The sequence below is a fragment of the Mobula birostris genome, chromosome 2 (genome assembly GCF_030028105.1).
Source record: "Mobula birostris isolate sMobBir1 chromosome 2, sMobBir1.hap1, whole genome shotgun sequence".
Classification (NCBI taxonomy): Eukaryota; Metazoa; Chordata; class Chondrichthyes; order Myliobatiformes; family Myliobatidae; genus Mobula; species Mobula birostris.
The window spans coordinates 23107062-23119126 of record NC_092371.1 but is presented as its reverse complement, the minus strand read 5'-3'; the positions used below and the strand labels follow the sequence as shown (position 1 = coordinate 23119126).

Sequence of the window (12065 nt, the reverse complement as noted above, 5' to 3'; positions counted from 1 at the left end):
GCCTCTTTTGCAGAAGGAATTAAGGTCCTTACATACATAAGAACATAAGAAGTAGGAGCAGGAGTAGGCCATCTGGCCCATTGAGCTTGCCCCGCCATTCAATAAGATCATGGCTGATCTGTCCGTAAACTCAGCTCCATCTACCTGCCTTTTCCCCATAACCCTTAATTTCACTACTATGTAAAAATCTATCTAACTGTATCTTAAGTATATTTAGTGAAGAAGCCTCAACTGCTTCCCTGGGCAGAGAATTCCACGGATTCACCACTCTCTGGGGCAAAACAGTTTCTCCTCATCTCTGTCCTAAATCTTCTCCCCTGAATCCTTAGTCTATCATGGTGTAGGATGGAGATGTAGGAGGATTGTATGCCCATGGTAAAGATGGAATCAATGACTGTTGCAGTTCCTGCATTCATTCCTACATGCTAGCTATTGTTTTTCCACTATCAAACTCCAAAATCTATTATAGCCAACTGATCTCCATAGCCAACTTTTATCCATTCTTTAGTTTTAGGACTCTGGTTCCCAGTTGAACTAGTCCATTTCCATCTTGAAGTACTTATGTTGTGAGTATTCTTTCCTAACATACCTTGGTTTAAAGAAAACAAACAGCTGAAGGAACTCAGCTGCTTCTACAGCATTTGTGGAAGGAAGGGAATTGTCGACATTTTGGTTTGATGCTTGAGATATTGAATGCTTCATTTCTAATAGGATACACATCTGTGACAACCATTTATTTCTGTAGCTTTGCAGTTTTTCAGTGCTTTTAATAAATAAGGTTAATATTAATGAATCCTGAGAGTCAAGGTTGCAGTACTGAAAAAGATACTTACAAACAATAGCATTTATCATCAACTCCTAGTTGACCTCTTGGGTTTCTCAATTTTTAAAAAGACTCGTCAATATTTTTATACGGTGCTTTTAGTCAATTTCCTCCAATCATCCCATATGATTTTGCTTATACTGTATGTGAATCCTTCCAAAATGAATTAATACAGTACTTCAGATGGCATCCAGCCTCATACTGTCACAGCTAATACCAAGCCTCATGCAATTCTGGAAGCTGATAAGCAAATGTGGTCGATTTCCCATCTCCCCATCCCAAATCAGGTTTTGTAACCTGGGCTACTGGACCTAAATGTTGCAGCTTGTCAAATTATGATGAGAGTGGGGAAATCAGTCTGAAACACCTTTTCTATATTTGATTCAACTACTTGTTAAGTTAGTGAAATAATAGCAAACGTAAATAGAACACATTTCAAAGGCATAAAGGTGCCTAGCCTCTTGTATTTTTTTCTGTAGATGTATGCCATCCTACCTCTGTAATCTCCTGCAACTCTCTAGAATTCTCAACAACCTGAGCCGTAATTTCTGTCATTCACTTCCTAAGCCTTTAAACCAATTTGTTGGTCTTCTGTTAAAATGTCTGTTTATGTGGCTTGATTTTGTTTGATAATGCTTCTGGGCTTTTTTCCTGTGTTAAAGGCTTTGCACAAATGCAAGTTATTGCCTAATTATAATATTCATCTCACAGTCACACTTCCTTAACTTATCACATTGCAGAAGCTTATGACCTTAATTTTTTTTAAATCAACAACACTTTGGAGAGACTATCAAAATTTTTGAGTTAACAAGCCATCTGTTTAAAAAAAATCAAAATAACAATTGATGCTGGAAATCTTAAAATAAAATTAAATGCTGGAAACACTCAGCAGATTAGATCGCATCTATGGAATCAGTTAAAGTTTAAGATCACTTCAATGCTTCAAAGTTCAAGGTACGTTTATTATCAAAGTATATTTATTATCATAGTATGTATACTATATACAACCTTGGAGGCTATCACAAAAAAAGAAACACAATATAACCCATTTTAAAAAAACCTACACAACAAAGACTATCAAACACCCAATGTGCAAGAAAAGAACAAGTTGTGCAAACAATAAAAAAGTAAACAAATAACACATAGAACATTAACCAAGCGTGTCCATGGCCTCCGAGCTAGTTCAGTGATGAGGCGAGTGAAGCAGTTGCAGGAGCCCGGTGGCTACAGGTCATAGCCACAGAAGCAGTTCAGCGCTGTACTGATGGTTGCAGGCCACAGCTGCAGAATCATTTCAGCACTGAAGCGCCTTGATCAAATTGTGTGAATTGGGGGGAAAAAAGTAAACAGAAACACATGGAACGTGTACTGCGTTGTCCCTGAAAGTGAGTCCACAGCTGCGGGAAAAAAGTTCAGCACTGAGGCAAGTGAACCCCATGCAGGAGCCCGATGGTTGCAGGGCAGCAACTGCTCCTGAACATGATGGCATGTGGCCCAAGACTCGTGCACCTCTTAACCCAATGGCTGCAATGAAAAGAGAGGGAGACCACTCAAATGCAGGCAGTTGGTGCTGAACACCTGTTTTGTGCTCTCATCCTTGACAATTTTAATCTTGCTTGACATTGCAATATCATCATAGTTCTACTTACAAATTGGTGTCTCAAGCCATTCTTGGAGCATTGCAATGCTTCAATATACATCCTGTACAATAGATATAGTTTTCAATAAATTATATATAGCTAGTTTTTTTAAAAGAGTTGAGTGGGAGTGAGAATGAGAGATTAGGTCGTCTAAGGATTTGGAAATTTTCAAGTAATATTAATGAAAATTGCTGTTGCTATTGTGATGTCAGGCTGTGGATCTTGCTCTACTCCTGGAAGAAGGCTGGTTTGGTTTGATTTTGTATTGATTTTTTTGTATTTTAATCCGGTTTTTGTTCACAGGAATGGAGAATGATGACAATACTGTTCAGTATGCTATTGGACGCTCAGATACAGTGGCTCCTGGTACAGGTATTGATATGGAATTTGATGCTGATGTTCAGACCATGTCCCCGGAGGCTGCTGAGTATGAGACATGCTATGTGACATCACACAAAGGGCCATGTCGAGTTGCCACCTACAGCCGAGATGGACAGCTGATTGCTACAGGTTCTGCTGATGCATCCATCAAGATTCTGGATACAGAGAGGATGCTAGCAAAGAGTGCCATGCCTATTGAGGTACACGGTTAGAGTAGATATCTGTTTTGCACAAGTTCAAATGTTGTTAAAGTATATATTTTTGTTTTACAGACATTCCTCATCCAAGAAGTCTTTATTCTTGGACAAAGAGTAGCCTGTGTAACATTCTTTAATTATGAATGTATAATGAAATCAGTATAGGATATGGATCTTATAGAGTCAAAGAATATTAACCACATAACCTATTGATCTGCACGTTGGGCAAAAAAGTACCTTCCAGCACTTCGATGATGATAGTTTCTGCTAGTATTACCCTTTCAGGCAATGAATTTCAAACTCCTATTTTACCTAGTCCTGATCCTTCTATCAGTTCGTTCAAATCTGTTCTTTAAACCACTTCAGCTTGGCATCCCCTTCTCGCAATTCCTCCGTCTCCGCCGCATCTGCTCTCAGGATGAGGCTTTTCATTCCAGGACGAGGGAGATGTCCTCCTTTTTTAAAGAAAGGGGCTTCCCTTCCTCCACTATCAACTCTGCTCTCAAAGGCATCTCCCCCATTTCACGTACATCTGCTCTCAGTCCATCCTCCTGCTACCCCACTAGGAATAGGGTTCCTCTGGTCCTCACCTACCACCCCACCAGCCTCCGGGTCCAACATATTATTCTCCGTAACTTCCGCCACCTCCAACGAGATCCCACCACTAAGCACATCTTTCCCTCCCCCCCCCCCCCGCTTTCCGCAGGGATCACTCCCTACGCGACTCCCTTGTCCATTTGTCCCCCCCATCCCTCCCCACTGATCTCCCTCCTGGCATTTATCCGTGTAAGCGGAGCAAGTGCTACACATGCCCTTACACTTCTTCCCTTACCACCATTCAGGGCCCCAGACAGTCCTTCCAGGTGAGGCAACACTTCACCTGTGAGTCGGCTGGGGTGACATACTGCGTCCGGTGCTCCCGATGTGGCCTTCTATATATTGGCGAGACCCGACGCAGACTGGGAGACCGCTTTGCTGAACACCTACGCTCTGTCCGCCAGAGAAAGCAGGATCTCCCAGTGGCCACACATTTTAATTCCACATCCCATTCCCATTCTGACATGTCTATCCACGGCCTCCTCTACTGTAAAGATGAAGCCACACTCAGGTTGAAGGAACAGCACCTTATATTCCGTCTGGGTAGCCTCCAACCTGATGGCATGAACATTGACTTCTCTAACTTCCACTAATGCCCCACCCCCCCTTGTACCCCATCCGTTATTTATTTTTATACACACATTGTTTCTCCCTCTGTCCCTCTGACTATACCCCTTGCCCATCCTCTGGGTTCCCCCTCCTACCTTTGTCTTTCTCCCTGGACTTCCTGTCCCATGATCCTCTCATATCCCCTTTGCCAATCACCTGTCCAGCTCTTGGCTCCATCCCTCCCCCTCCTGTCTTCTCCTATCATTTTGGATCTCCCCCTCCCCCTCCCACTTTCAAATCTCTTACTAACTCTTCCTTCAGTTAGTCCTGACGAAGGGTCTCGGCCTGAAATGTCGACTGTACCTCTTCCTAGAGACGCTGCCTGGCCTGCTGCGTTCACCAGCAATTTTGATGTGTGTTGCTTGAATTTCCAGCATCTGCAGAATTCCTGTTGTTTCAGCTTGGGGAAATTGGTACTTCATATTTCACGTATCTCTGTTATAATTTTATTTACCCTTGTTGAGTCACCAATTAGCCTCCTGTGTTCAAGAGGGAAAATAGCGAATGTCTGTTCAATCTTTCCTCACAGATAAAATTTCCAGTCCTGGTGGTACCATCCTTGTAAACCTTTTATGTATCCTCAGCGTAATTTTATCATTTCTGTGATAGGAATAGTACACAATAAGAAATCTGTGACCAAACACTGAATTTAGTTACAGCATATTCTTCCTCTCATTTTCTCTGCCCCAGTTAATAAAGGAGCATCCTACATGGCTTTTAAACTGCCTCTTCTATTTATCTTGCTACCTTTAAGTAACTGTATGGACTCCATCCAGAATCCCAGAGTTCCTCCTCACCTTATTCATACTGACCATCATAGAACATGGAATGGAACAGGCTCTTTAGCCCATCCCATCATGTCTGTGCCCACATGGTCCTATCTCCCTGCATTTGGTCTGTATCCCTCTAGTTACTGCCTGTTTATTTGTCTGTCTATAATTGTCTCTTAAGTGTTGCTATTGCATTTGTTCCTACCACCTAACCCCGGCACCACATTCCAAACATTTACCACTTTCTGTGTTATATCAAAACTTGTCTTGAACATCTCATTTAAACTTTTTCCCTCTCACCTTAAATCTCTGCCCTCTAGTATTTGACGTAAGACCATAAATTCGGCCCATTGAGTATGCTCCACCATTTGATTATGGCTGATGTATTTTCCCTCTCAGTCCCATCTCCTCCTCGGTGAAGAAGACTTTGACTATCTACCTTGTCTATGAGTCATAATTTTATATATTTCCATTAGGTCTTGTCCTCAACCTCTTGACACTCCATTGAAAACAACTCAAACTTATCCAACCCTTGTAATAAATACAGTCCAATCTAGGCAACATCCTGGTGAAAATTTTCTGTGCACTCTTCAAAGCTATGATGCTTCCTATGATGCAGCAACTAGAACTGGACAATATATTCCAAATGTGACCTAGCCAGAGTTTTACAGAGCTGCAACGTGTTTTGCAAACTTTCATATTGGATGTTCTGACCAATGAATGCAAGCATGATATACCCTTCAGTCCCATTATTCACTTATTTTGTCACTTTCAGGTAGCTGTGGACTTGCACCTGAAGATTCTTCTGTACATCAATGTTCATGGTGGTTGTGTCATTTAATAAATACTTCTCTCATGCATTGATCTCTTAAAGTGTGCCACCTCGTGCTTGTTCAGATTAAATGCACTTTGCCATCCAAATTTCTAGCTGATCTATATTCCCCTGTATCGTTTAAACAACTTTTCTTGCCATCCAGAAATCCACTAAGTTCTGTATTGTGTGCAAGCTAACTAATCAAGCCACTTACATTTGTCTCCAAAGCATTTATGCACAGACTGCAAACAACGTATATTGATTCTGGAAAGGTTCCTGAATAATTAAGGGCATCACTTGAGCTGATCTTGGTTTACAGAGGACATTAATACTTTGGGAAATTAACGCTGCTGCATAGTATCACCCACATTCAAAAAAAAATGTAAAAAGGTACTTTTACTTTCCATGAGGGTGTATTAAAGAGAGAACAGAAGTGGGAACTCCCTTTGTTCCTTTTGTAAAATGTCAATTATTATGCGAGTTGATATCTGCTAACTTATCACAAATTGTTTCAAATACTAACCTGCACCTTCACGGCATCAATCTATTGATTAAATCTTTAACATTTGATGACTGATTTAGAACTTCACCTAATGAGCTGGGTTCTCTTCATTATATATTTTAGCTGTTCCTCAGTTAGCAGCCATGTGTTTATTTGTCCTGAGAAATTTATAAAATCTTTTGAGATCTTAACAAGTTTAAGGAGAAATAGATTTTTGAATTAAGGGGTAATTTAAATATGCAAAGACAAAGCTGTATAATGTTGAAAAATTGCAAGAAGTCATTGAGTTCACAAGATATTGAAAATGTATCAAAAGGTATTTTATAAGTCTTTCCACATTGTAATGACTTGATAATTTAAGAAATCTCAAAATCAATGAACCATTTATTACAGTGTCTTGAAAAAGTATTCTGCCCCACATCTATTTTCACATTTTACTGTCTCATTTTCTAAATATAAAATGTATTGAAGCAGGATTTTTTTGAGCTAATCTATAAAACATTATGCATCATGTCAAATCAAAAGAAAAATTCCGAATTATCTACAATTTACTAAAATTTAAAAAAAAAATTGAGGCTGAATAAGTATTCATTCCCTTGTAATTACTGCACAAACTTTCCTCGGGTGCAATACTGTATATTACCTTACCAAATCATCCAATTTGTTGATGTAGAAAATTGGGTGATCACCTGAATAAATACACTCTCTCTCTGTAAAGTCCAACAGTATGGTGATTTTCAACAGACCAAACCAAAATGAAGCCAAAAGAGCATTCAAGACAAGTTAGGGAAATAATAATAGAGAAGCACAAATCTGGGGAAGGATACAAGACCATCTCAAAGGCAGGCAGCATGCTTTTGAGCTCAGTGCTGTCCATCATGGAAAAAGTAGAAAAAATATGAAACAAAAGCCAGACTGCCTAGGCCTCAGTTTAGTCGCCACAGACGAATAGCACTTGTAAGAGAGGCTACTGTGATGCCAACAGTCACTGAGTGAGCTGCAGAAGTCAGTGGCTGCAGCAGGAGATGAAGTTCATGGCTCGACTATCTAAGGCCTTGCACAAAAAGATTATTATGGAAGAATGGCAGGAAAGAATTCCTGGTTTAAAAAAAATCACATCTTTGCCTGTAGAGGTTTTGCAAAGCATCACCTAAAAGATGCTGTGAAGATGTGGAAGAAGGTCTTGTGGTCAGATGAGACTAAAGTGAAATTTTTTTTGACCTCAACATTATGTAGTATGTGTGGTGTGAATCTTAATACCGTGTATCAACTAGGTAACATCATCCCTTCTGTAAAGTATGGTGGAGGTAGCATCGTGCTATGGGTTTTTTTTTCAGCAGCAGGGACTGGAAATCTGATCAGGATTGATGGGAAGATGAATTCTGCTCAATACTGAGAGATCCTGGATAAAAACTTGCTACCCTTGCCAGAAAGCTTAAACCGGTGAGGAAGTTTGTCTTTTAGCAGGACAACAGCCCAAGCTGCTCTGCCAGAGCAACCATGGAGTGGCTTCAAATGAAGAAAACTTGTGTCCTTGAGTGGCCCAGTCAGAATCCTGACCTTAACCCAATCAAACATCTCTGGCATAATCTCAAGATTGCTGTGCACTGCCTTTCCCCAACTAACCTGGCACAGCTTGAGCAATTTTGCAAGGAGGGATGGGCAAATCTTGCTCCATTAAGTTGTGCAAAGCCATGAGACTTATCAAAAAAAAAACAACTGGTTGTAATAGCTGTGAGAGGTGGTTCTACTAAGTACTGAGCAAAGGGGGATGAATACTTTTGAACAGCTGACAATTCAGTTTTTGAATTTTTAGTTTTTCATGCTTTACAATTTTCCCTGTTTTTTTTTGGGTTCTACTTTGTGGGGAGGGGGAGGGAGTATGCAGTTCACAAATAAATATTCAGTTAAATTGATCAAAATCCCTGGTTGTAGTACTCATTTATGTGAACCAAGGGTTGGAGGATGAATACTTTTATAAGGCACTGTATCAGCTATTAGATGTCTCACAAACACTTTTTTTTTGGTCAGATTCTTCCATTAAAATCTTCTGCTTTAGTCATACAGGCTGAATGTACTTTAACAAATAAACACTTCTCGGGCTTCTAGCTGGGTATAGGTATTAGTTATAATCACCGTTTTAATGACAAACTCTGCTAGATGAAGATGGCAGCATTGTCATCAAAACGTCGGTTATAATCTATACCTACACTCGGCTGGAAGCCCGAGAGAAATTTATTTGTCATATACACTGGGAAAGAACTAGATCCTTTCTCAATGTACTTTGTCAAAGCTGGCATAATATCTATTGCCAAATGAAGTTCTCAGGTGGTGTCAATTGATGCATGTTATTTCTTAATTACAATGTTACAATCTGCAACATCTTTGCTAAACTACTGATAGCAATTTTGAAGTTTACAGGTGTCCCCCGCTTTTCAAACGTTCGCTTTTCGAAACCTCACTGTTACGAAAGACCTACATTAGTTTCCTGTTTTTGCTAACAGAAGGTGTTTTCACTGTTACGAGAAAGGCAGTGCGCGCCCCAAGCAGCCAAGCTCCTCCCCCAGAACTGCATTCTAGCCGGCATTGCTTAAACACATGCCTGTGAGCAGCCGTTAGCAAGATGTGTTCTAAAGTATCGGAAAAGCCTAAAAGAGCTCGTAAGGGTGTTACACTTAGCGTAAAACTAGACATAATTAAGCGTTTCGATCGTGGTGAACGAAGTAAGGACAAAGTGAGTTTCGCTTGTGGAAGTTGATGAAGATGATGTTGAAGAGGTTTTGGCATCCCATGACCAAGAACTGATAGAGAAGAGCTGATGCAGTTGGAAGAGGAAAGGATAACAATCAAAACCGAATGCAGTAGCAAACGGACCGAAAGTGAAGTCGTCCAGGAACTGAACATGAGGCAACTGCGTGAGATTTTCCCTGCAATGATAAAGTTCGACTTTAATTTTGAAAGGGTACGTCAGTTTAGGGCATATTTGCAGGATGGTTTGAGTGCTTACAAAGAACTGTATGATAGAAAAATGCGCGAGGCTAAGCAGTCAAGCAAGCCTTCCAATCAGCCACAGCAGACGACGAACCTCGACCTTCGACATCGAGGCAGGCAGACATAGAAGAAGATGACCTGCCTGTCCTGATGGAAACAGACGACGAGATGACACCTCAGTGTCCCACCACCCCAACCCCGGGTCGCAGACAGATACCGATTCGCGGAGAATGCAGCAGTAGCCGGGTGGCACCCAACACATCTTTAAGAAAAAAAAGCCGAAATAAACAAGCTAATTAATTAGGTGCTGCCCGGCACGTAAATGTTGGCCCAGATCAGAGGCGATTGCTGATTGCGTTGCCTCTGATCTGGACCGACATTTATGTGCCGGGTGACACCTAATTAGTTAGCTTGTTTATTTAGGCTTTTTTCTTAAAGATGTGCTGGGTGCGCCCCGGCTACCACTGGACCACTACATGCTTCGCGGCAATGTATCGGTCCGTGTCTTGGAGGGTTGGGGCCAACCTCCGACTCAGCCTAACACACCATCATCCTTGTGCTGGATGTCTTCCCGATTCCCGTAAGTGATACTACACTGTACATACATTATTTCTACTTAATATCGGCTGTGTATTTTTATGTGTAATTTGGTATGATTTGGCAGCATCATAGCTTAAAGGTTACTGGAGAGAGTGCTACTGCCGAGAGTGCTTGCGCCGAGTGCTTGTGCCGACAGCACTTGCGCCGTGTTTTTGCCGAGAGCGCTTGCGCCGTATTTCTGCCAAGAGCGCTTGCGTGAGATTTTCGCTATGGAGAACAGTGCAGGCAATAATTGTAGAGAAGTATTTCTACTTTATACAGGCTGGGTATTTATCATATCATTCCTGCTTTTAGTATATGTTACTGTTATTTTAGGTTTTATGTGTTATTTGGCATGATTTGGTAGGTTATTTTTGGGTCTGCGAACGCTCACAAATTTTTTCCATATAAATAAATGGTAATTGCTTCTTTGCTTTACGACCTTCCAGCTTACGAACCATTTCATAGGAACGCTCTACCTTCGGATGGCGGGGGAAACCTGTACTCATTTAAGTACATATTCATAAGCTTGTGTCAGTCAAAGTGTAATAAAGGTGAACAATGCTATTTGTTACTCCAGCAAAATGCAGACCAATCTCAAAATGTAAAGAAGGATGGCTTGCTCTTACTGATTATTCTTAAGGATGTTCCTTATGCATTTACAATAACTTAACTGGAAAATATTAAGTAAGCTGTATCATTTTGATTCAAGAGCTACAAGATCTAGGGTTGACTTTAGTTAATTGAAGTTTGAGCAAATGGTGGAAAAAAAAAAATCCACATTTGATTTCAGTATCAGAGTGAAAAGTGTTGGCATTTCATTTCTACTTAATATTCAGTAACCCTAAGCATAGGTGGCAGTACATACATCAAATTTGAATGAAAGCAAGATCGGATTCAGCTGTGTAAATTCTTATAACCAGATAGTTAAAACTATATAGCAGCAAGAACTAGCCCCTTTCCTATAAGAGGGAAACTTAACCAGAGTAAAAATCAGTAGGCTAAAATATTTCTCAAGGTGTACTGGAATTTGCCTGCTGGCCGCTGATGAAATATCAGCTCTCTGCTGGTGCTCGTAATTTTCTTACTTTTCTCTCCAACCTTTTGAAATACTACAGTTAGACAGGTTATTTCTGTGACTACTAAAGCAGCTTTGGAAGCTATTATGGGCTCAACTCAAAAGCTTACTGAGGAGTTTCAACAGTTCAGAAAAGAAATCAGCGCTGAAATTAAACAAATCGGTATGAAACTAGAAGATATTCAAGAAATTCTAACCAAGCACGATAAGAAGATAAAGGAACATGAAGATATTATTACTTTACTGGATGAGAGAATGGATGATTTGCAAAAGCTGTATGAAAAAGAATCCAAGTCCAACAAAATAATGAGACAGAAGATTATTGATTTGGAAAACAGAAGTAGGAGGAACAACTGACGAATCTTGGGACTTAAGAGCAAACGGAAGGAGATAATCCTAAAGAATTCTTTGCAAACCTTTTGATGGAATTATTCCCTGATATTATAAAGTCTCTGCCTTTGATTGATTGTGCCCACAGGTCACCTATCTACGGATCGACTTCAAAATCAAAACCAAGATCAGTCTTTCTATGTTTCCATGAGTTTCAAATAAAGGATCGTCTGATTCCTGCTGCCCATGGAAAAGGTATGATTGACTACCAAGATCAAAAGATTTGTATTTTCGAGGATTTTTCATCAGAAGTTATGGCAGAACGTGTTAAGTTTAAAAAAAGTTATGGCGGAGCTATACAACCAAAATTTTAAACCCTCTCTTTGTTCTCCGGCTCAACTGAGAATTACGATGGAAGATGGATCATTTAAATGGTTTGATATGAAGGAGCAGGCACAAGAAATTTTAGACTCAAGAAAATGACTATGTACATACATAATAGATTAAAAACCTTGCCAACACAGAAATACTACACATTTTAAAAAATGACTGTTTAATATTTTTCAGTATGAATAATTGCTATTTCTGTTCGATAAACCTGTCTAAGCTTGTTTTTCACTGTATATTATTTAGTCTTGGTTGGAACAGTAAATAACCTTGAATTCTTTGGAGCGGTTCCAACAGACTTTCTAAGGGAATGTGTTTAGGGGAGATAGACAGTGGTTCTTTGACCGAGTTTCTGTCTTTGGGAGGA

General features: G+C 40.2%; 1 protein-coding gene across 8 annotated transcripts in view; it reads left to right on the top strand.

Moving 5' to 3' along the window:
• The window catches only part of cstf1 (cleavage stimulation factor, 3' pre-RNA, subunit 1), a 47098-nt gene that overhangs the window by 7527 nt on the left and 27506 nt on the right, over positions 1–12065 (top strand). For all 8 annotated transcript variants that reach the window (XM_072238611.1, XM_072238601.1, XM_072238587.1 and 5 more), the window contains one exon: positions 2767–3044. In XM_072238611.1, the coding sequence (XP_072094712.1) occupies positions 2767–3044 (278 nt within the window). The remainder of the gene's footprint in view (positions 1–2766; positions 3045–12065) is intronic.